Raw genomic sequence first — 23,470 nt, forward strand, 5'->3', positions numbered from 1 at the left:
CCTCTGAATGTTCAGGATACATGGCGTGGTGGATGTCTTTGGCAAAAAGATCACCCTTAAGCATAGGGGCAAAACTCATGTTTTGGATGTAAAGCTCAAAGGGGAGTCTATCCCTATTGTATCTGCTTCGGCTATCACTTCTGTAATTAAACATCATCTTTCTGCGTACTTGGTTTTTGCATGTGATGTTTCAGATAGTTGTAAGTCAAATTTGTCTGTGTTAGATAAAGAAAGGTCAACGTTTTTGTGAGAGTTTAATGATTGTTTTTCTGATTCATTACCGTCACAATTGCCGACGAAGAGGCTTGAGGCATAGTTAGAGGGAATGGCCATTTTCAGGTTCCCGTTCCCCGTTCCCATTCCAACTTTCTGTTCCGAATCCCCGTTCCATGTTTGAAACGTGAGTGTCAGTAACAGTGAATGGCATTTCATGCCCGTTGCCGTTCCCCGTTCCCCGTTCTGAAATCCTGTTCCGAGTAACTATGGCCTGAGGACCATGCGATAGATTTGGTGCCAGGGTGTAGCCCACCAAACAGACCTCCCTATAGGGTTAGTGCGGCTCCACAGAAAGAGATTATGGGCGAGCTTGAGGAGCTTTTAGAGAAGGGGCTGATTCAGCCTAGTTCTTTACCTTTTTGCTTCCCAGTGTTCCTAGTGTAGAAGAAGGATGGCTCTTTGCGCATGTGTATGGACTATTGTGCGTTGAATAAGAATACCATCAAGAACAGGTTTTCTATCCCAAGGATTTAAGAGAGAGAGCACTGGCCGTCATTCGTTTGCTCTCTAGCTGGAAGCACTACCTGTTAGGTGCTGATTTTGTTGTCCAGACAGATCATTAGACCTTGCGATACTTCTTGACACAGTCAAAGTTATACGAAAAGCATATGCGATGGGCAAACATTCTTTCTATGTTCCACTTCCAGATTATGCATGTGGAAGGCAAGAAGAATGTTGTGGCTGATGCGTTATCAAAGAAGCCACAAATTTCAGCTATGTCAATTCCTTATCATTATGAGCTTGATGACATGAAGGAACATTATGCTACTGATGAAGATTTTGCAAGGATCTTTGAATAGTTGCAAGATGGGCAACGTCATGAGCACTACCTCCTCAAAGATGGTTTTATGATGATGCATGGCAGACTATGTGTCACTAGGCTATTGCGACATAAGGTCATGGTAGACTATGTGTCACTAGGCCATTGCGACATAAGGTCATGGTAGAAAGTCATGTCCCACCGTATGCAGGGCATCGTGGAATTGATAAGACAATTAAAGCGGTAGAGACATTCTTTTATTGGCCTACTTTGAGGAGAGATGTGGATGTCTTTGTGCCTGCATACGTGATTTGCCGAAAGGTCAAACTTGACAGGCAAAAGGCACTGGGGTTATTACAGCCATTGCCGATTCCGGATAAGCCATAGAAAAGCATTGCTATGGATTTTATCTTTGATCTTCCAAGAACGCCGACAGGGAATGATGGTATATGGACCATGATTTGCATGTTCAACAAGCAGACCCATTTTATTCCTGTCAAGAAGAAGATAAAATCTGACTTGATGGCACGGTTGTTCATGTACCATGGTATGCCACAATCGATTGTCGCCATAAATTTCAGCTGTGTCAATTCCTTATCATCATGAGCTTGATGACATGAAGGAAGAGTATGCTATTAATCAAGATTTTGCATGAATAGTTATAAGATTCATATTTAAAGATTACAAGGGGATGCTAAAAGCAGAGCCCAAAAGCTGAAAATCAAAAGCCCTGTAAAAATAAAGCAAGAGCTTTCTATCTCTCACAAGCTCTCTCTCTCTCTCTCTCTCTCTCTCTCATAAGAGGAAAATAAAACAAAGAGTTCTCTCTCTCTCTCTCTCTCTCTCTCTCTCTTTCCAATTTGCGTGGAGCAAATAAAGCAAAAGAGAGAGAGAGAGAACTCTTTGCTTTATTTTCCTCTTATGAGAGAGAGAGAGAGCTTGTGAGAGACAGAAAGCTCTTGCTTTATTTTTATAGGGCTTTTGATTTTCAGCTTTTGGGCTATGCTTTTAGCATCCCCTTGTAATCTTTAAATATGTAGGCAGACGCTCACACTCAAACTCTGCGTGAAACCGGCCTGTTTAAACCTTATTTGCTTTCACCCATTTAATTTGTCGCCCACTTTACCTGTACTTTCAAGACACAACAAAGGGGAAAGGGATACATGTTGCTAGATTGAACCTGTATGAGAAGAATGACACCAGATTGGCCCCTAAGTAGGCGCCCCTTTCGGTATTTCTTTATTCTTTAAAAGAGGGAATAAACGCTGTGGTTCCCTACAAGCTGCCTTGCACAATCTTGGCTGAATTTCAACTGTTCTAACTTGATTTCGGCAGCATAACTGTACTAGGACCCTTCACAGTCAGTATTCCCACGCATTGGATGACTTTCCCGACGCATACGGACACTTCGCAAAAGCTGGCGAGAATCTGCAGCACGCTGAATTCTCTGTTTTCTGCCCCGAAAATGCGCCAGATCACCTGTACAGCGGTCCCCTCGTGTCCCCGAACTTCCTGGGGGTATTAGGGTCCGTTTAGGGCCAAAACCCTAATCCTGCAAAAATACACAGCAGGCTGTAATTCACTGTTTCGGGCTCCGTTTTGCGTGCCGGTCGCATCCGTAGCAAGTCCTCGAGCTCCCGCACGTGTAGGGCTACTTGCCCTTTGAATCGGACGAGATTTCGCATGTGAAACCTCTCCGAATCACCTGTACCTGCGGGGGATTAGCCGCTAGCTAATCCAGTACCTGTGCAAGAGGCTCTTGCCTCGGCAATCGCGCATGAACCCACACAACTGTACATTGGTCAACTGAACAGCCCACTAGAGGGGCATAACATACTGCCATAGGGGAGAGAGAGGCCAATGAGTAGCGTGCAGGGCATCACTCCTGGCATCGCACTGTACATAAGGGGGAAAGGAAGCACTCCATAGCTCTCAACCTGTGACAGATGCAAAAGAGGCCCTCTCCCAGCTTAAAAATCAGCGCCCATTTTTCCTTGAGGAGGCAAGTGCACTGAAATGTGCCACTTGGCTCATTTACAAGCATTTTCTCGTTTCGGGTTCGTCGCTTAAAAATATCCCGACCGGTTGCCTAGTTGACTTCGCGGCAGAGTTGTAAAATGTTCCCCTTGTCATTCCGGAGGTAATGACACGAACACATTTTCAGGTCCCAAAATAGCAGTTCCCTAAATTTTAGGAGATGCCGCAATTGTATCTTTCTAGGTCATCTGACCCTCTTTGTACACTGCAGCCACACCAAGAACTGAAATGTAGCCTCTGTAGCAAAGGATTCCACTTGGCTAGTCAATGACCCCACTTTGGCTAACCATAGTCCTTGTCCAACCCTAGTGCTCTCTTGCCCTCATGCCTGGACTCCCTCTGAACAGTTCCACACTAGCTATGCAATGCAAGGCAGTTAGATTTCCCGAGGGGTGTTTCCAAAAAGTGAAATGAATAAATAACAAGAAAGAAATCAACAAAAAGGATAGATAGTAGTCACACGCTTGTGACACTGCGACGTCATGAGCACCACCTCCTCAGGGATGGTTTTATGATGATGCATGGCAGACTTTGTGTCACTAGGCCATTGCGACATAAGGTCATGGTAGAAAGTCATGTCCCGCCGTATGCAGGGCATCATGGAATTGATGCGACAATGAAAGCGGTAGAGACGTTTTGTTATTGACCTACTTTGAGGAGAGATGTGGATGCCTTTGTGCGAGCATGCGTGATTTGCCGAAAGGTCAAGTTTGATAGGCAAAAGGCACTAGGGTTATTACGGCCATTGCCGATCCCGGATAAGCCATGGGAAAGCATGCCTATGGATTTTACCTTTGATCTTCCAAGAACGCCGACAGGGAATGATGGTATATGGACCATTATTTGCAGGTTCAGCAAGCAGGGCCATTTCACTCCTGTCAGGAAGAAGATAAAATTTGATCAGATGGCACGATTGTTCATGTACAATGTGCTTAAGTACCGTGGTATGCCACAGTTGATTGTCAGTGATCGAGATCCTCGTATGACAAGCCTGTTTTGGAGAGGCTTGTTTGAAAACATGGGCATTACGCTCAAGTTTTCATCCTCATTTCATCCACAAACTGACGGACAATCAGAAGAGGCTAATTCTATTGATTTGAATCTGTTGAAATGTTGTGTGTCAGATAATAAGGGCAAGTGGGAACAATATTTGCCTATGCTTGAGTATGCGTACAACAATACGGTGCATTCGTCCACAGGCAATGCACCTTCGAGATTGTTGAAGGTGGCAAAAAGGTTCCTCCCATTTTGCATACAAAGGACAAGATTTCTGAGGCAGATTGATATGTTGAGAACATGGATGAAATGTATAAGAAGATTAAGCTTGCCTTGGAGAAGACTCAGACAAAGCAGAAAAGGGTTGCTGATCGTCACTGTTGTGAATTACTGTTTTCACCTGGTGATTGGGTACTTTTACGGTTTGAAAAGGCAAGGTTAAAGAAGATAAAGGGCAAGGAAAGGTTGTTTTGAAGCTCAATGTGCGTTACTATGGGCCTTTTCAAGTGCTTGATAAGATCAATGTTGTTGCTTATAAGCTGAAATTTCCTGACACTTGGAAGATTCATAATGCGTTTCACGTGAGTCTTCTAAGACTCTTTGTGGGTGATGTGCCAGAAGATACTACACGAAGATCAGCCAAAAGTCAATGAACTTGATGAGATCTTGGTACCTGAGCAGATTTTGGCACATAAAGAAAGAAAAGTAAAGAGACAAGCTGCAAGACGCTATTTGGTGAAGTTCAAAAACTATTCACCTATGGATACAAAGTTCAAGAACTATCCACCTATGGATGCAAAGTATGAAGGTTATGACCTTCATAACCTTCTTGCGGGTACATGCGATGATTAAAGCGTGCTAACAACGCAAGATCATCAATGGCACGTATATATGGCACGCAATCGAGGGCGTTTGCGATTTCAAGAGGGGGGTAAGTCACGAGGACGTGGCAACTGCCAATTACTGTCATGAGGACGTGGCAACTGCTAACCTTAGTTGTTGGTTTCTTTTCGATGATTTTTATTTAATTTTTGGGACCCTCTTTTTGAAGTCACAAATGGCCGGACATTGCGTGGCCAGTGTGAAACGACCGACGGCCGAGAGTTTCACCCGCAATTGGGAAAGGCAGGTCGCCACGAGATGATCGGGCCAATCCGCACTAGAATCCGAGCAATAAAAGGGTGTCTAGGCTCAATTCAAAGTCATTTAGCCCCCCTCGCTACACTTATAAGTCGGTGGGTACTAGGAGTTCACTCTAAAGAGGCAAACTGGACACATGGCGGCTCCAAAGCGATTTTCTTGAAGCATCAGCTGGAGGGGACGCCCATTTTTGAGAGGGGCTGATTTTGCACTTCATGGTGCTACAATGTGTGTGTGAGTAGTTGGTGCAGGTGATGAAGCTTTAATGGAAAGCTTGCCTTCTCCCTTGCTCTATGTAGCACGATGATTTGCTCTCGTGCATCTCTCTCCCCACTTTGCACATATGGTAATGCCCCACTAGTTGGGCTCCTTAGATGACCATGTACAGTTTTCTGGGGGTTTTATGCGCGTTTGCCAAGGCAAGAGCCTTCTGAACAATAACCGCATTAGCTAATAGCTAGTCCCCCACAAGTACGCACAGTTCCATCGTGAAGGATTGCGAAAACGGAGAGTTCTCGCGCATGAAAACTCGTCCGTTTCAAAGGGGAACTGTTCCATTGCCTGCGGGAGCGCATGAGACACGCGTGGGCGTGCTCGCTCCGTCCAAAATGATCCAAACCAGAGAATTACAGCCTGCTGTGTTTTTCTGCAGGTTTAGGGTTTCGCACCAAAACTACAGGACAATCCTAGGGGAGCCTCGGGTAAGCCATGGGATGTGTGAACAGGGCTTTGGGCACCTGACAGTGACAAGACAGGGAATTACAGCACTCTGAAATTGACCTGCAGCTCACTGGAAAGCTTCCAAACCGCAATGGAAAGCGTCCTTGACGTGTACTTTTGACCTACAGGGGTTTTGCGTCGTTATATTGGCGAAATTCGGTAAAAAACCTGCAATTACAATGGGCAGGTTTGGGTAGCTTGTGAGAGTTAGGTGAAAGCGTTCGGATCGGTTTTTGCAATAAGAATAAAGAAATACCGAAAGGGGCGCCACTTTTAGGGGCCAATAGGTTGTCGACGTCTGCTTGGTAGTGCTCTAGCTTCTATGCCGGGTTCATTTGAAGTGTTAATTCCCGTTACAGGTTTTATTTGCAAAGTTTCTCTGTGTCCTAAAGTCTAAAGTAAAGTTTCCGGTGAAAGCCAAAGTCTACCACCCTATGGGCCTGTTTCACTATCTTTGTTTACAAACGAGTAGTGAGACAAAGGTTCGAGGCAGAGCAGCTCCCCAGACAGACTTTCTGAATTAGCAGATCAGGATTGATAGGAGGTCTCGGACAGAGGGATAGAGCATGAGGACCAACAGTTGGTGGCAGCTTAGGAGTAGCTAGAGTTTCCGCAAGATAGGCCAGTTCAGCAGGCTTTGGATCCCTTGGAGATTCAATTACAGGTGCCTCTTACAGTAGGCACTATTGAGGGAGAGCAAGAGAGCGAGTCTCCTCAATTAGTAGAGGAGTTTGACTATTCAGATTGTAGGTTTTACATGAGGGTTCCTTTTGGACAAGGGAGGTTGTTTATGATACCATACGGGTGCAGATAGGCCAGTTCAGCAGGCTTTGGATCCCTTGGAGATTCAATTATAGGTGCCTCTTACAGTAGGCACTATTGAGGGAGAGCAAGAGAGCGAGTCTCCTCAATTAGTAGAGGAGTTTGACTATTCAGATTGTAGGTTTTACATGAGGGTTCCTTTTGGACAAGGGAGGCTGTTTATGATACCATACGGGTTAAGGCCAACTACTTCATGGATATTAGACAATTTGCAGATTTGTTTGAGAGTTAGTTTAGTAGGGCCTTGGGGAAGTTGGTTTGGTCAAAGAGGCATCTTGGTACCTTTCCTTGGCTTTTGTGGTGGACGATGATTAGGTCTGCCTGCCTCTCTTACAGTATGGTTGTGCTATAGATCTGCATTCTTTTTTGGGTTGCACCATTAGGAAATGCTAAGAGTGGATGCGGATGATTTTGGAGGCATAGTCTAGGGGTTTCATAGTCCTTGGCTTTTGTGAGCTGCTACAGGAGGCTTTTATAACAGATGCTTTATATCAATCAGATACACAACATTGGACATTTGGTGTTCGGTACATTGCCTGAGGTGGACAGAGCTTTGGGCATATTCGTGTAGGCTTATCTAGGGATAAAGATACTCTAATCACTACCTGATTAGAGTATCTTTATCTCTAGATGTATCTTGTGGTTTGTTTTGGGATTTTCCCCATGATGTCATTGTATATCCTTCAAGGTTTTCCCTATATCTCTTGAATATAGACCTGTGTCGATTTGTTTGAATGCAAAGGGTTAAAAACCCCACTTTTAGAGAGAGAGAGAGAGAGAGAGAGAGAGAGAGAGAGAGAGAGAGAGCACCACTTTACGGAAAGATGGGTAGACCAACATGCCTTTGAGCAGATCAATGTGGGTGAGAACAACCCAAGTTAACAAGCATAAGAATTCATTCACTCGGATTGAGAATGGAATAGTCCTTTTTTCTATTTATCAACCCCACTTTTAACACGGTGCCCCATTAGCATTCTTTCTAAAACAGTTTTTATGAGCTCAATAATGGGTATAAGCATGAAAGTTAATGTCTTCCCATGTTAGGATTTGAAAGCTCGGGCTTTTGTACTATTGTTTAGTCTTTTGGTTTGGAGTCCGTGATTCACCTTTCTCCAATACAATCATTCAACTTTTAATACTAGTGAAGAGGTTCGATATTTGCTTGCTGCTGTGCCTGCTTCACCATTGCTCCCCTCCCCCCCCCCCCCCCCCCCCCCCCCCCGCACTTGCCCCTTCCCGCCTATACAACGTCTTGCCCTTTCCTCCCTTCATAGCTCTGGCCTTATCCCCAAAGGTTTCATGTTTATGGAGGTTGCTTCATGGCTTGATTTTCTCTCGGACCCTCGACACCATCTACTGCCTTCGCCCTCGACTTCCCTTCTCTCCTAGACACATTAGACATAGATGGAGGCTCGTGCTCCGCCCTAAAGGGATTCTGATGAAGCCCCCTCGCGTGACCCGCAGAGTCTACCATCCGACTTTCTCTATAGCCGATAGAGCAAGCAAGCCTTGCAGCAGAGGTGTAGCGCCTCCGGGCCACATGTCATCTATAAGATTATTAGCACCCGGCCTAGCAGAAGAGAGGTGCGGGACCTCCTCCCGGCCTTCTATTGGAGGTGGGAAAGATCATCGACGTTTAGCTTCTCGGGCGCGGCTACTACCAGATCGAGTTTGGAACTTCCTAGATGGCGTCCAAGGTCCTTGCGATGAACCCCCTGGCCATCTGAGTAGTCAAAGCTTATTTTCGAAAGTGGTGCCATGGCTTCGACCTAGCTACCGATGTTCTTGTTGAGGAGGCAGATTTGCCCATTTTGGTCTGCTTTCTTGGCCGGAGGAGAGAGTACCTTCCGTTCCGAGATTGGGACTGTGTTGGAGACACAACGCACGGTAGCTTCTATTGCTGCCAAGGCAGCAGGCATACCTACGGTATGTGTTCTATCTCGAGACACTAACACCCTTCGAAGATAGTTCTACTACCTCGGGTGAGTGTTGGTTGGCTCTGTGAGAGCGTGGAGTATTCGGGGCTCCCAAATCAGTGCTTCATTTGCAGAGAGATGGGTCATCTTGCAAAGGCTTGTCCATAGAGGAGTCCTTGACCCTCGACACAGACCCAACCTACTGAGGCTGGCCAGGCTCAGCAGGCAGAGACGCCTGCAGGGAGCACAGGCGAGTATCTCTTCCGAGATAGGTGCCCAGGCCTCTAGAGGAGGGTTGGCAGGAGGTTCGTGGCGGTCGTCGCCAGGGATAGACACCCCAATTTGGTGCCCTTGGTGGTGAGCAGCACTAGGTTTCCACAGGGAACTGTTTCGACCCTCTACAGCAGGATGAGCCGACGGATACCCCCTCCTCAGCTTCGCCATTGACTCCCCCTCCCCCTCCCCCTCCCCCTCCGCCTAACGTCCACGTTTCTCTGCCCCACCATCACTTCCTCTACCCACCCCCTGTGCCTCTCCCTCCCGCTAGTCCCCCTGCCCCATCGCATGTCCCCTCTCATACCGTGCCACTGGCTCAGGGCACTGGTCACTCTTCGGCAGCCCGAAGGTCTCATGACAGTGCATTTTCCACGAGCCGCTTGGCACGAGAGGAGTAGCCCTACCTGCGGACACGCGTCGTCTTTTGCGGCAATCCCTCGTGGGCTGACCAGTTTTGACATCCGTTGCCGCTAGGACTTCTTCGACTACGACTTTACACATTTTCTCGGTGACTCTTCTTCTGACCTTGAGGTGGCTTGCTTTAGAGTCCGTGTTTTGTTTCTAGCAGCGAGAGGGGCAGAGGCCCTCGACACCGGTTGGTTTCTTCTTCCCATTGTGTGGCAAGGATTGTATTGAGTGGACTATGCATACAATGGTAGACTAGCTCCATGTTCAGGCTCTCGAGTTCTATCACCACATGGGAGACTTGGAGGTGACAGACCTGATACGGACTCTGTGGCCGTTGGCCAAGTTCTCTGTGACACCACCAGATACAGTAGGATGTAGACACATTGTGGTACACTATTTTGCAGATACTCCCTGCTATGTATATGTTCATGAAGACTCTTGGACATAGGATGTAGCTGTATGGACTACAGGCCTTGCTTGGGTATGGGTCCGGGTCCGATAGACACTCCAGACACGGTTCTCTTGAGGTCGCTTAGATGCCGATTACTCCCCATCCAAGCCTACCTCGAAGATTGCGAGATCAGCGTTGATGGCAGCATCAGCTTCCTCTCACTGACCCCATGAGGAGAGTCGCATGGAATGTGCAGGGGCTAGGTGGACCCCAGTTTCTATGTCAAAGAGGTTGACTAAGACGGGAGCTCTCCAGAGATGCCTTGTGAATGGAGCGATTGATATGCTTATGCTCCAGAAGCATTGAGATCCGTATCAAGTGTTGGGGAAAGATCTTGCGTGGTTGCTATGAGACCTTTTGGTCAGTTGTGTTTGGGCCTCGTGGCATTCAGGGAGGTGTATGTATGACTATTGCAGGACTCATGGCAGCAGGCCATTGTGGGAAGAGGCATCAATGTGTCAGGCAAAGCCTAGTGGGTCACTATGCAGGTCAATGGCTGCCTGGTGGCTTTTTTGAACATTTATGCACCCAACCATGTGAGTGCAAGGGCTGAGTTTTGGTCACATTTGGTGGAGTCCCTACCTCGTGCAGAGCAGTGGTGCATTGGGGGGATTTCAACATGCTTGAGGACCCCTTGAACAGGAGTAGGGGCAATGGTGCTACTGTACATGGGGCTGAGGTGGCTGCTTGGGAATGGCTATGTATGGCTTTGAGGATCTTGTATGTATGGCAGCATGCTGGCTTTGCATGGCCCTCAGACAACCTCTCTTTTTCCGGATTTGATCGCAGAGTATGCGGAGTGAATCTATCCAAGATAGATCGCTTCTATGCTAGTGATTACTTATGTGACTTGGGTGGTTCAATATACATTTTGGCAAGGACTACTTTCTATGATCACGCGCCAATGATCCTTACATTGGTTGGCAGGCAAAGGAGTGGCATTGTTATGTTGCTTACCCAGAGAGGGTTTTGCTAGATACAGAGCTCAGATAGAAGGTTGTTACGCTTTGGACCGAGAGTCTAGATACATAGGGGGAAGTTGCTGCTAGAGTGACCAATGGCCTCAGGGAGCTTAGTCGCTTCTTTCTCCGGTAGTTGACAGTACGACTTGCTGTTGCCCGCCCGACAGGAGGAGAAGCGGCCATGTCGGGGCATTGCCTCCTTACAGAGGATGCAAAAGCGGCACCCAGGTAGTCCTTGGATGGAGAACCAGATGCAGCAGGCTCGACAGGAGCTGATCACCATTGAGGAGCGGCGTCACGAGTTTTCCTACCACCAACAGGCATCTCAGTGGACCCAGGTGGGTGACAGAGTTATTGGAGAGTTTTTTGAGATGGTGGGTCCGCGCCATGCGCATACCAGTGTTTACCAGCTGAGGAGACAGGATGGGACGGTTACCATAGAGTGTGAAGACACACAAGCAATAGCTACTGACTTTTACCGTGAGTTGCTCTCAGCTGAGCCACAGTCAGAGCGCATGGATGCATGCAGAGAGTAGTGGGCACAGATGCCTTGCCTCATCATTCAGGAGATGCAACAGAGGCTCGAGAGCCCTCTCTTGCTAGAGGAGCTTCAGGAGGCTCTCAGGGCACTCCCTTGTGGTAGTTTCCCAGGAGAGGATGGTTTGACTCCTAGCTTTTTCTTGGAATACTGGGAGGTGCCTGGACAAGACCTATGCAGTGCATACCGGCACATTTTGCGCACTGGGGAGATACCTGATAGCATGAGCGAGGGTTTGATCTACCTCATCCCGAAGGAGGGGGATTTCCATATGAGATTCGCCAATGGCGACCCATCACCATTCTCAACTCAGCCTACAAAATTCTTGCAAAGGCTTGAGTTTGAGAACTCAGCCCACTACTTGAGAGCAATCATACATGAGACTCAGACGGGCTTTGTCAAGGAGAGTAGTATCCTTGACAACATCTTCACCTTTTGGAAGGCGACTGATTTGGCTCGCCTGTGAAGAGAGGATCTTGTGGTGCTCCTTCTCGACTTTGAGAAGGCCTATGACAGAGTTGATTGGGACCTCTTGGAGGGCACTATGCGCAAGATGGGTTTTTTAGATGCATGGATCAAAGGACTGTGTTCAGTGTCAGGTTTTGCTAGCAGGAGGGGGAACGCTTCATGCTTACACGCTCAGTACAGCCAGGTTGCCCTCTTGTCCCCTTCCTGTTTCTTTTCTACGCAGAGGCGATGAGAAGATTTTTGGTCTCACAGGAGGTTGGTTCGTGTGGCCTACAGTTACCCATTCGGGGAGAGGAGCTTTTGGATGCTGAGTTTGTTGATGATTCGGGCATGTTTTTGGAGGGCTATGAGGCCAATTTACACAGATGTGAGCAGGCCCTGGAGATGTTTTGTTGTGCGTCGGAAGCATTGATCAATTGGCGAAAGACAATTTCTTTTTGGGTTGGTGACGCTCACGCCGGACTGGATGCCTGGAGAGGGCTTTTGTTGGATCCTCCAGGGATGCCCGTTCGCTACTTGGGCTGCAAGGTTGGCTTGGACTTGTCACTAGAGCAACAAATTGCTCCCCTCCTCCTAACCATCAGGAAGAAATTGTTGCATTGGAGTACGGCTATCTCTTGCTGGCAGGGCTGTTGTGTCCAACCCATGTGGTACATCACATCTTGCTGGATTTTCTCAGTTCTTGCGTCGGCCAGCTTGAGAGGCTTATCAGGAACTTTGTGTGGATAGGGAGAGACACACAGTCGGCTCGGGCCAAAGTCTCCTGGCAGATCAATCACCCTACCTTGCTCTCATGTCAGAGGTCTTCTTCCAGGGGAGGAGCTCTGGAAATTAGCTTTTGCTACACTGGATTAGAGGCCGATTTCCTTAGACAGGTGGCCTTTGGAGCCCCTCCATTCTTTCACAGAGATGCATAGAGTGGGCGTGAGCAGGAGATGGGAGGACCGTTTCGAGCTGAGCTTACTTCAGTCGTGGGTGCAGCAGAGTGGGGGACTTGAGCAGCATTAGCTTACATGCATTGAGGAGCTCTTGAGGCAGCCTCTTACACGGAACCCGTTGGTCAGTACACAGCAAGGCCACATGGTTGGCAGTAGACCCCATGTCTCATGGGGTCCCATGGCAGAGGGTCCAGCCCGTAGCTCGGGAGACTGGTTGCAGTTTACAGCACTTCCTGAGGAGAGTCGGAGCATTCAGCTGTGAGGCATGAAGGGGGTACACATGTGTCAGGACATCGTCGAGGCTATACCAGCAAAGTGGCACACGCCTCTCGAGCCGGCGGCTCCCAACTGGATGGGGGCCTTCACTCGCCTTGAGGTCCTCATCGCAGTTCGGGCCTCTGCTTAGACTCGGGCTTTGTACGTTCTTTGAGGTTCAGCGAGAGGGTCGCCTCCGTAGAGTTACTACTGAATTACCAGAGGTAGCAGAGTGTTGTTTTCAGCGGATTCGAGTTGTAGGCATAAGAGGGAGGATTTGTGTGCTTGATCCTGACCCAACAGATCTTGAGACTTGGCATTGGAGGCTTTGGGCTAGGGAGATTCGCCCTTTGGCGCGAGTGTAGTGGGACTCTGGGGAGTGGTTTTGGTGGGACCCTTTTGCTTCAGCTGATCACCCTGGAGAGAGGCCCGCCCTGCTGCAGCAAGCCACTGGCAGGAGGAGGGTCTCACAGCTAAGTTCTTGACAGACTTTTGGGAGTGCCTATGGGACAGCAGACAGCCGAGGAGGGTCACCATGTTCCAGTGGCTTGTCACCCATCGAGCTACTGCAGTTGGGAGTTGGTTGGTCTACAGTGGCAACCCAGCGGGCTGTGCCGCTTGTGACCACCCACTTGAGTCACAGAGGCATTGTCTATGGGACTGCCCCATGGCACAACAGGTTTGGCTTTGGATTCTACGGCTGATGCCAGCCTTGTCGTCAGCTAGGCAGTCCTCTTGGGGTGCTGCTGCTTGGTCCACCCTCACGGGCCAGCACTTCGTTTTGAGCTGTCCTCCGCTAGCAGGATGGTTGTGATTCGAGAGGGCCGGCCTGCACTCTAGCCTGCCACACAAAGCTTATGCCTCAAGACCGGAGCAGTGATAGAGAGCTTTATTGGGAACTTCTCTGCAACCTGACTCTCTGGTTTATATGGAGAGCCCATTGCTTACGCATCTTCGAGGCCCGTCCTATCCCACCGGTGGAGACTATATGAGATATATGGCTGGAGCTGATCCATACACTTCGAGGTCAGTTCGAGAGGCTGCAGGGCATCGCCGACCGTATGCGAGAGTGCCACGAGGCATTTCTATGGCTTTGGCGTCCAAGACCTTTCTATACCTTGGTCCATGGGGCTCCTAGATGGCACTGTGTGGTTTTTCCTCCTCCCGTATCCTGATTTAGTCATCATTGTACATATCTCACTTTTTCATTGGGTCTCCCCTCAGCTGTAGCCCCCTCTTGTTGGGGCAGTTTGTAGCCCACTGGGCAATTTTATTAACTAATAGAAGGATCTTCTTCTTGGGGGGGGTGGGTGGTCTTTTAATACTAGTGAAGTTTGCCTTCAAGGTTTAGCCTTGTTTCAGTGTTAAGGTCTTGTAAGTTTGTTCGACCCGTTTCAGTTGAATAGTTTGAAGTTGCATGGAACTTCTCAAGTTCGTGATATAAAAGTCTTTGTCAAATATCACGGTAGAAGGGCCAGATGCAAAATAAAATAATTGATTGACACAGGCCTTTTCCCTTGCTAATGTTGTTTTCTAGATTAAATTAAATTCTGTTTTTCTGCAGGCAGTTATCTTTAAATCTCTATAATTGTAATAAAAAATGAGAAAAGTTGATTTAGATTACAATCATCTTCTAATGAGTGTTAGTGATTTGTGTTATCCTTCTTCTTTATCTCTTCTCTAAGGTGGGAAATTAGGCTTAGTCTGATAAAAAAATAATAATCAAAACCAACAGTTTTGAGGTCTTACAAATCTAAGTCCTACAGATTGAAGAAAATGTGGGCAATCATGTTCAGTTGCCACCAAAAGCAAGTTCCTCTGGTCGAAGAGCTAAGAGATGTGGAGGCTACTCCCACTATCAAAGAGACGAGTGATTTCTGCAAGAAGATAACTGATGACTTGGAAAGAGAGGTTATTTCATGGCATGATAGTCTAGAACAAGTGGTCATGTTTCAAAATGATTGCATAATGGCTTTGCTGGACTGGCTGCATCTAAATGTTCAGCAGATTGAAAGTGATGCTGTCGATAATGCTGCAGCTTCACAGAAGGTAGATATCCCCCTCTATGATCTGTGTCAGGCATGGGCCGATGTGCTAAAGCATCTCTCAGCTGACAATGTGCTTCAAAGCCTTAGGCGATTTTCGGGCATATTACATGAAATGGTGACAAAGCAAGCTGATGAAATCAAGCAGAAGAGAAGAAAAGAAGAACTTCACAAAGAACTAGAGAAGAAGAAGAAAGCCTTTGAGGCCTTTGAAAGCAAGTACAAAGACAAGGCCAGCATAAAAGAGGTGACCCAAGGACTCCAAGAGTCATCCCGGCATCCAATTCAAGAGAGGAGAGCTCTGATAGATTTGCTGGAGAAAAATGTTGCTGAAGAAGAGCAGAGGCATGCCAAACTGTGTGAAGAGAACAGCACAATGATTTTTCAAAGTTTGAAAGATGGTCTACCTGATGTGATTCTGAACATAATGGCTTTCTCACAAACATGTGCCAAGGAGTATGGATCCCTTTACGATCTTGCAAATCCTGCATAGACCTGTTGCTGGCTTTAGCAGATTCATGCTCAATTTTAACCTCACATACATACTTTTATTCTTGGCGATTAGTCCACAGAAAATAAAGTTGCATATGATCATATGCTGTAATGTATAATGTGTACCATACTCATTTATAAGTCTTGAACCAATGGAGAAGGAGAACTTACCAATATAAAGTGGCTTGTATATAGCTGCAAGAATGATTAATCAGGGAGCTACTTGTTATATATGCATGCTCTGATTCGGACCTTAGTGCTCTCTCTCTCTCTCTCTCTCTCTCTCTCTCTCTCTCATAATAGGTCTTGAGTTCAACTCTCGTTGGATAGATTTTTGAGGTCTCTTGGGATAGCTTCCCACGACAGTAAAATTCTCTTCTTCTTCTCTCTCTCTCTCTCTCTCTCTCTCTCTCTCTCTCACACACACACACACACACACACACACACACACACACACACACACACACACACACACACACAACTATTGAGCTAGAGGTTAGTTTTATTGGCCATTTGTGCAACAAATGAGCCTTAGGTAGTAATAACGTTCTAGCGTTTGTTTGTTAAATGCTTCCATCATCATCGTGTATTTCATTCCTACATGCATTTTAGCACTTGGCAGTGGAGGTTGTTGTCCTAAGACAGGCTGTGGCCTTGAAACTCCTATTGGACTTGACGCATTTCCCATAGCGTATCTAGGTGGCATAGGTGTTACTGGAACAGGTTGTACATACCTCATATTTGCAATGGCTAGCTTCTAGTGTGAGAGAGTTGCTTGCACAAAAGTTTTAACTACCTTTGCCACCAAGATGACTTATGTAGTTCTTAAGAGGAGTAGGAGTACTTTTAGGAGGAGAATTTTGAGGAGCAGATTCTTACAATTGGTAGAGGGCATGGGTAAAGCTACCTCTAAAGAAGTGCACTATGTTACTCTGAGTTGTGCTAAATAAACTGCCATTTCTATGAAACCATATTTTTTGAAGTGAGTGTGCTCTAGCTGTGTGCCAGAGAACAACACCTAGCATGATCTCTCACCTTGTGAAGGGTTAAGGATAGAATTGAAAAAACCAACCAAAGAGGCTGCTTGTTAGCAGGACAATGAAAGAAATGATGGACAATATCCTCGTCTTGCATTCACATTTGTAGCATACCATTCCAATTTCAACTTTCTTGCCCTCGTAGTCCAAATAGCCTTATGTACCACTAGCCATAACGATATTGCATGTTTGTTGGTAGGAGGAAGGACCCATATACTCTTGAATCTATACTTGTATTGAGAATTGTTCAAATCGATGCCTCTTCTCAAGTTGAGTTTTTGTTGAAAAGAAAGCTTAACTTGAATGGACAGGTATGCATCTGTTCCTGTTGTTAAAAGTTTTATAGATTATTGTACAATTTGTAGTAGGTAGACCTCTTCTCGGAAGATAATGTGGTACCTCTTGTGTAAAATTTTTTATTCTTTGGGGTAAAAATTGAGAAGCTCTTAACAAAAATCCCATGTGAAATAATGAGGTCTTCTAGAGAGATCAATAAGCCATTAATCTACAAATCATTCCAGCATTGGAAACCAAGTTTAAACAATCTACGATCCAGAATGAAATGTTGAGAGTGAACATTAGCAGTGAACATCCCAAATCATATTGAATATTCCATCATAAAGTCTTTGCCACAACTTCAGAGTTAGGAAGTCTCACATTTGTGTGACAGTTATCTAGGATGTCCATAGCCTACCAACGATAATCAAAGTTCCATTATATGTTTGAAAAAACTTCTTTCTAGCTCTTCCATGCCGTGCAACCTGCAACGGAAAAACATGATAAGTCGTTTTTTAACAACAATGCTCAATAGTCCTCTGCGCTTGTTGCTCTAAGTATCCACTTGGCTGCCATTAATTGACAATATACTTTATGTCAAGAATTCCCAAGCTTCCTTGTTTTTTTGGAAAAACAAGAAGGGTATATGCAACTTTGGGGTTTTACCGATTTCATATGTACCTCCCCACAAAAATATGCTAGAAGTTGGAATAATTTGGTTTATCTGATTCCTTGTTGGACACCAACAAGATAGGTAGAAGATGAGCACTAGGAGTAGGTAGTGGTTAAGTACAAATACCCTTAAGGGGAGTGTTGGCTGCATTCCTTGCCACCAAGTATCTTTGCTACTAAAGCTGGCTTGACCCATTTTTGCTTATTGGAAACTTGAAAACCCATCGGCATGCCCCATATCCAACTAGGAACCTACTTGAGTGACCACTTTGGAAACGATTAGTGAGATGGTTCTGAAACAAGTTTTCAATAGTTGATGATAGAGCCACTCGCCAAGAAGAAAGATTCGAAACAATCCCAAAGGTTTACTGAGTTGGTGTCATTTGCAAACGGTTGTAAACATAGTTCTTTAGTATCACCTGAGGTTAATCAGCTTTTAGAGTCCTTTCTCCATGCTAACCGAACAAGACACCCAAGAGCATCAAATGCAATGGCAAAGGTTAGAGGTGCTAGGGCGCAGCCCTATCTTATTGACCTTTTTAAAGATAGATTTTTGGTACGAGTACCATTTATTTTTGCTTTAGCCTTAGCATTGCCAAACAAAAATTTCCGCCAAAATAGTCCCAATCAATTTTCTCATAAGCCTTATCCAAATCTATCTTCAAACAGATGCAATATAGCCTCTCGCACATGCATGTTCCATTTGTTCCCACAAAGTAAGAATAACATCCAATAAACCTTCCCTGAATAAATCCTTTTTGCTCCGTAAGGATAATAGAGTCCATTAAAGGGGAAAGTCTATTGGCTAGGGACAAGGCAAATAGCTTATACATTGAATTCAGACTAGAGTTAGGTATCCAATTATTTAGATCCTCCATACAGCTTCCTAACCCTGTTGTTTATTTTTGAAATATGAACTCCTTTGCCCGAGGCTTCTTGCCAGACCAAGTGATTCCTAGTTTTTAGGTGCTTAATGGTGTCTCTAATCTCCCCATCAAAGTAAGTAAAATCTAGAACTGGGCTATGTTTTGAGCCACAATTTTCTTCCTAATTTGGGCTGTATGAGCTCTAGCTACTGCGATAGCCTCTCCTCTGATGGGGGTATTAGAGAAGATCCTAGAGAAATGACCATGTATATTATCAATATTCTCTAAAGCACTTGTGATCTAGCATCCATTATCTTGTTTCATTAGAGGAATATATTTTTTCCCTTTTATGCAAATTGAGCATATGTCTGTTGGGATTGTCTATCTTTCCAACCCAAGAAGCTTTAGTTAAAAAAAGGGCACCTTGGGCATGAAGTAGTTTTGTTAATTTTTCCTTAAGCTCATACAACTTAGGAGAGGGAGCATCTAAACAAGATGCAAATTTCTCAAGTTAAGAGATTTTCTCTCATGCTCATCCATCTACAAGATTTAATTTCCTTGGCCCTATTCTTAAGGCTCCAGTGTGATTCATTAGCCACATCCCAGGATTTAAAGGGCAACATCCATAGATTCAAAGGTATCTTAAATATGCCTTGGATTTTCTTCTTAACAGACTTGAACTTTGAAAGTGAATGATAGATGTGTAGCTGACCCTATGGCATACATTTTCATGGAAAAGTTAAAAAAAGATAAGACAGCGATCATAGAGTAGGATGGACTTATCTATCTAGTAGTTGCATCCTTGAAAGCTTTGTAGGTAGTCTATAGAGACGTAGACTCTCTCAACTCTTTCTGCTCCAAAGCATTCATCAAGCTCTTTGTTAGTCCAAGCATAGCTTGTGTCCTCTAGAATGGTCAACACTTATACCCTTCAATCTCACTGGTTATCCTCTTCTACCTATCCTCAATGTTGGCTAATGTATTGAAGTCACATGAAATTAAAAAAGCGTGAGCTAACATGTTTAAAGCCTGCCAACACAAAGCCATGGTAGAAACAAAGGTGGAAGCATAAAAGGAAACCAATGTGCATGCTTAGGGACATCCAAGGAGGGTTCCTTTGAACACCTAAGAAGAAGAAAGACAAACTTATGAGGGTGTCTATGATAATACCAACTCTATGATCTATGAAGTACCAATTGAAGTTTGCATTCAATCTACTAGGATTAAACATTACATCCCCCCCTGCTTTAGTTCTTGAAGACAAACAACTTGGATATCTAGTTGTATGACTGACAACTTCGCGTGACTATCTAGTTGTATGACTGACAACTTCGCGTGACTATCAACTTGGATATCTAGTTGTATGACTGACAACCAACTTCGCGTGACTATCAGTCTAATGGGGTTAGTCATGCCTTTGCAATTATATGTGTTAAACCCTTGAATTTTTTTAGGCTCAATCATTTCTTACGCTTGGAGAGGGTTTAGCTAGGGAGACATAACCCAAAAGAGGGGTCTGAAGATTAGAAAGACATCAACAAGTTCAAGAGCTTCTAGCGAAACAAAGAAACCTCTTCTACTCAAACAAGGGGTCCAAATCCAAGTGAGAGCTAAAAGGTAAGCATCAAATCTAATCCATCATAGATTTTATTTATGCTTGTTTAGTCAACTTTTGGTTGGCATTTTATATTTTTTAAAGAAAAACTACAACAATCAAGATTAGGACGACTGTCTAGTCCATCTGTATTTTGCGAATCCTTGTATTCCCATGACAAGAGCTAGCTGACCATGCAAGATCAAAAGGTTTAAGGCCAGATTCCCCTATTATCCAAAAGTAGCAAAAAGAAACCCAATGCCTAAAAAATCCAAATGGGACCTTGGGAGCACTCTAGTAGATCAGCTTAGTAGTAGAAATACAGATTGATTCCTTGAGAATTTTACTCCGTGAATCATCAATATAAAAGAAGTACAAAGAGTTGTTAGACTTTGATGCCAGTGCATATGACAGTGGGACTCTACCACCTCATGCCATGACTACTATTTATTTTCTAGTCTAAGTGTTAAAAGTCTCCAGCTATGTTCATGTGTCATTGTGAGATTATTGCCTTGTTAGTGCCAAGCTGGTTATAGTGGTATCAAAGCTTCAATCGATTCTTCTTCTACAAAGGATCCAATCCAACTTTTTGCAGCACATGGCATGGCATGTCTACAGTTTTGAGGTATCCCACTGGCTGAAAAGAGTATGTAGCAACTCAATTCAAATAGTTGTCGAATTGGTGAATGTGGTGATGTCTCAAACTAAACTCTATAGCATTCTTTGCCTAGTGAGGACTGCCACAAGTGATGAGATGGCAATGTGTCGATAATAGACAGACTTGTGGGAAGAATTGATGAATGTTGATGTGGCTTGGCTGTACAGAGTGCTTACATAATTTATGCAAAAAAAATCTAGACAAGTGACATGGTATTCATACACAGTTTGAGATTTTTGGGCACCAATTTATCATTAGCAACTGCTTTTGGTATGTGCTAGCTTTTCGTATCAATTGCTTTATACCTAAACAATTGCATGAGCTATATTCATTTATTAATCTTTATAGCCATTATAAGAAGTTTATTTGTAATATTTCTTACAAGTCTCATTATGTGACTCTCATGTTGAAGAAAAACGCTCCTTATGAATGGATTGATTTGCAAAAGTTTGTTTAATGCACCAAAAAATGTTTTAATTAGTGTAGTATCTATAAATTACCTGATTTTTAAAGACCATTCTTCATTGTCGCTACTACCGCTAGTGGATAAGATATTGGTAGAGTTATTTTGCAAAATAACTATCCATTAGCATTTGAAAGTCTTAAATTTAAACCTTGTGAATCAAAAGTTAGTACATATGACAAAAGATTAGCCGTTGTTCTTTGTGCTTTAAAATTTTGGAAATATTATTTAGTGGGTGTTGATTGATAATAAAAAAATGATCAACAAAGCATTGACTATTTATTGTCTCAAACCTTAATTGATGATAGTCATATCACATAAATTGCCTTCATTCAAAACTGTTAGCTTAATATTTAATATCAACCCGGTAAAGATAATGTTGTAGCTAATGCTTTGATTAAAAGATCCTCTCTTAATAATTTATCAACCATGACGGGTACTTCATTTGAATTTATGCTTGGTACTTATGCACAAGATGATGAGTTTAAGAGCACATAATTGCATATGCTTGAAATTCTTCCCACGTTTTTGGAATACACTTCAAACATAAATTGGGTGTCACACAACCTTTTTGTCATTTGGTCATTGAAGAGTTGCACAAACCAACTGATGTTGGACATAGAGATTTTGCAGCTACATTTCAAAATTTATGTTGTGATTTTTATTGGCCAACCATGAAAAATGATGCTAAGCAATATGTTTTATCTAGTTTGATTCACCAAAAGATTAATCTATCACATGTAAGAAATTGGGTCTCTTGCATCCTCTCCCCATTTTTGAAAAAACCTTTGGAGCACATTTCAATGGATTTTGTGATTGGTTTTTCACTCACGCTTCACAAGCATGATATTATTTGGACTATCATTGATTGTTTTTCTAAAATGTACATTTCATACCCTGCAAGAAAACTCACATAGTGCACTAAAATACACTTTCTCAAAACTGTCTTTTTGCATCATGGTTTACCAATGGTGATTCTAAACTTTGTAGTGCTTTTTAGACTACAGTCTTTGCGAATCAAATACTACACATGATTTTAATTTTGTTTTTCATCTTAAGTTGAATGGTTAAACAAATGTAAAAAACCACATGATATTTGATTTACTTAAAGCTTATGTTCATTCTCAACCAAAGAAATGATATTATTACTTGTATATTTTATAGTTTGCTTATAGGAATACCTTTCACTCTAACTACAAGTCAATCTCCATTTGAGATTGTATATGGTCATTCTCTTTCTACTATGCTTCACACCTTTCCAATGTCGTACCTGATAATGTCACTATCAATTTTCATGAAATTTGTGCAAGTGTTCATTTTTCCATCAAGCATTTACAAGAACTCTACACTAAGCATGCCAATAAGCATCGGAAGGCACATGCGTTCAAAAAAGGCGATTATTATTTTTGAATTGAAAAATGAAGATTAAATAGTGTTAATGTTTTCGGAAAGCTTGCTCCACGTTTTTGTGGTCCTTTCAAAATATCTAGTATCATTGATGATGTTTCATTTTGTTTAAAATTACCATCACACTGGCATATTCACAAGGCATTCCACATAAGCCTTTTAAGATCTTTTTGAGAATCCCTACCTTCTTCACATCCTATTAAGATCTTTTCGAGAATCCTTATCTTCGTATCCTATTTATGACTATCAACCTTTACTTATAGATCAAGAAGAGTAACTTATTTTTGCATAAATAGTTGATCATAAGACCACCACTACATGCATTAGTACAATTTACAATAGATATCTCTTAGACTTTTAAGGGCCATTGTGCAAAAGATGCCAAATGGATGGCTGTTTTTTTGGTGATTTTTTAGATCTTGTTCATACTTTCCATCACTTGCAGTCCAATTGATTCTCTATTAACTGAGAACAGTTGCTATCCCCGGTGGGATGGATGTTAATTGTTCGCCCTTCTACTGTATACAGTTAGCATTATAATTAGAATAGTTAGGCTTGTAATGATTAATTATAATTGTCGTCTTTGTTTTTACTTAATGGTTATTTGATCTTGTGTAGATTGGAATACTTAACATTGAGGAGAAGATTTCAGTGGAGTCCAGAAATATATTCAATAAATTTATTTTGGCCATTTACTTTTAGCACAAGTGTCTCTTGGATATTTTATTCCTACTCAATAAGCCTAAATGGCTCACTTTCTACATTGTCAACAATAAGTGGTGAGAACTAGCCCTTATGGTCCAATGAAACTTTAGTTTAAAAGAAGGGCCTCTATAGTTTTGGCACTATCTATTGTAATCAAATATCAAATACCCAAATCCTCAAGTGTCTCGTTGATTTTTGGGGGCCATGATTTTAAGCCTATTTTGTGCAAAATCCTCCTTCTCTCTCACTCTATGCTATGTTGTGTGTGCGATCTTATCCATCTATCTCCTTA

At 43.8% G+C, this 23,470-nt stretch overlaps 1 protein-coding gene across 1 annotated transcript in view; it reads left to right on the forward strand.

Moving 5' to 3' along the window:
* LOC147418680 (protein ROLLING AND ERECT LEAF 2-like) overlaps window positions 1-15,756 on the forward strand; it is a 47,966-nt gene extending 32,210 nt beyond the window's left edge. Inside the window, exon 4 of the mRNA XM_086505396.1 lies at window positions 14,730-15,756. Within this exon, the coding sequence (XP_086361522.1) occupies window positions 14,730-15,501 (772 nt within the window). The 3' untranslated portion in view covers window positions 15,502-15,756. The remainder of the gene's footprint in view (window positions 1-14,729) is intronic.
* The last annotated feature ends 7,714 nt before the right edge of the window (window positions 15,757-23,470 follow it).

Source organism: Adiantum capillus-veneris, chromosome 29 (genome assembly GCF_014529385.1).
Source record: "Adiantum capillus-veneris isolate H3 chromosome 29, ASM1452938v2, whole genome shotgun sequence".
In the NCBI taxonomy this organism is placed as follows: Eukaryota; Viridiplantae; Streptophyta; class Polypodiopsida; order Polypodiales; family Pteridaceae; genus Adiantum; species Adiantum capillus-veneris.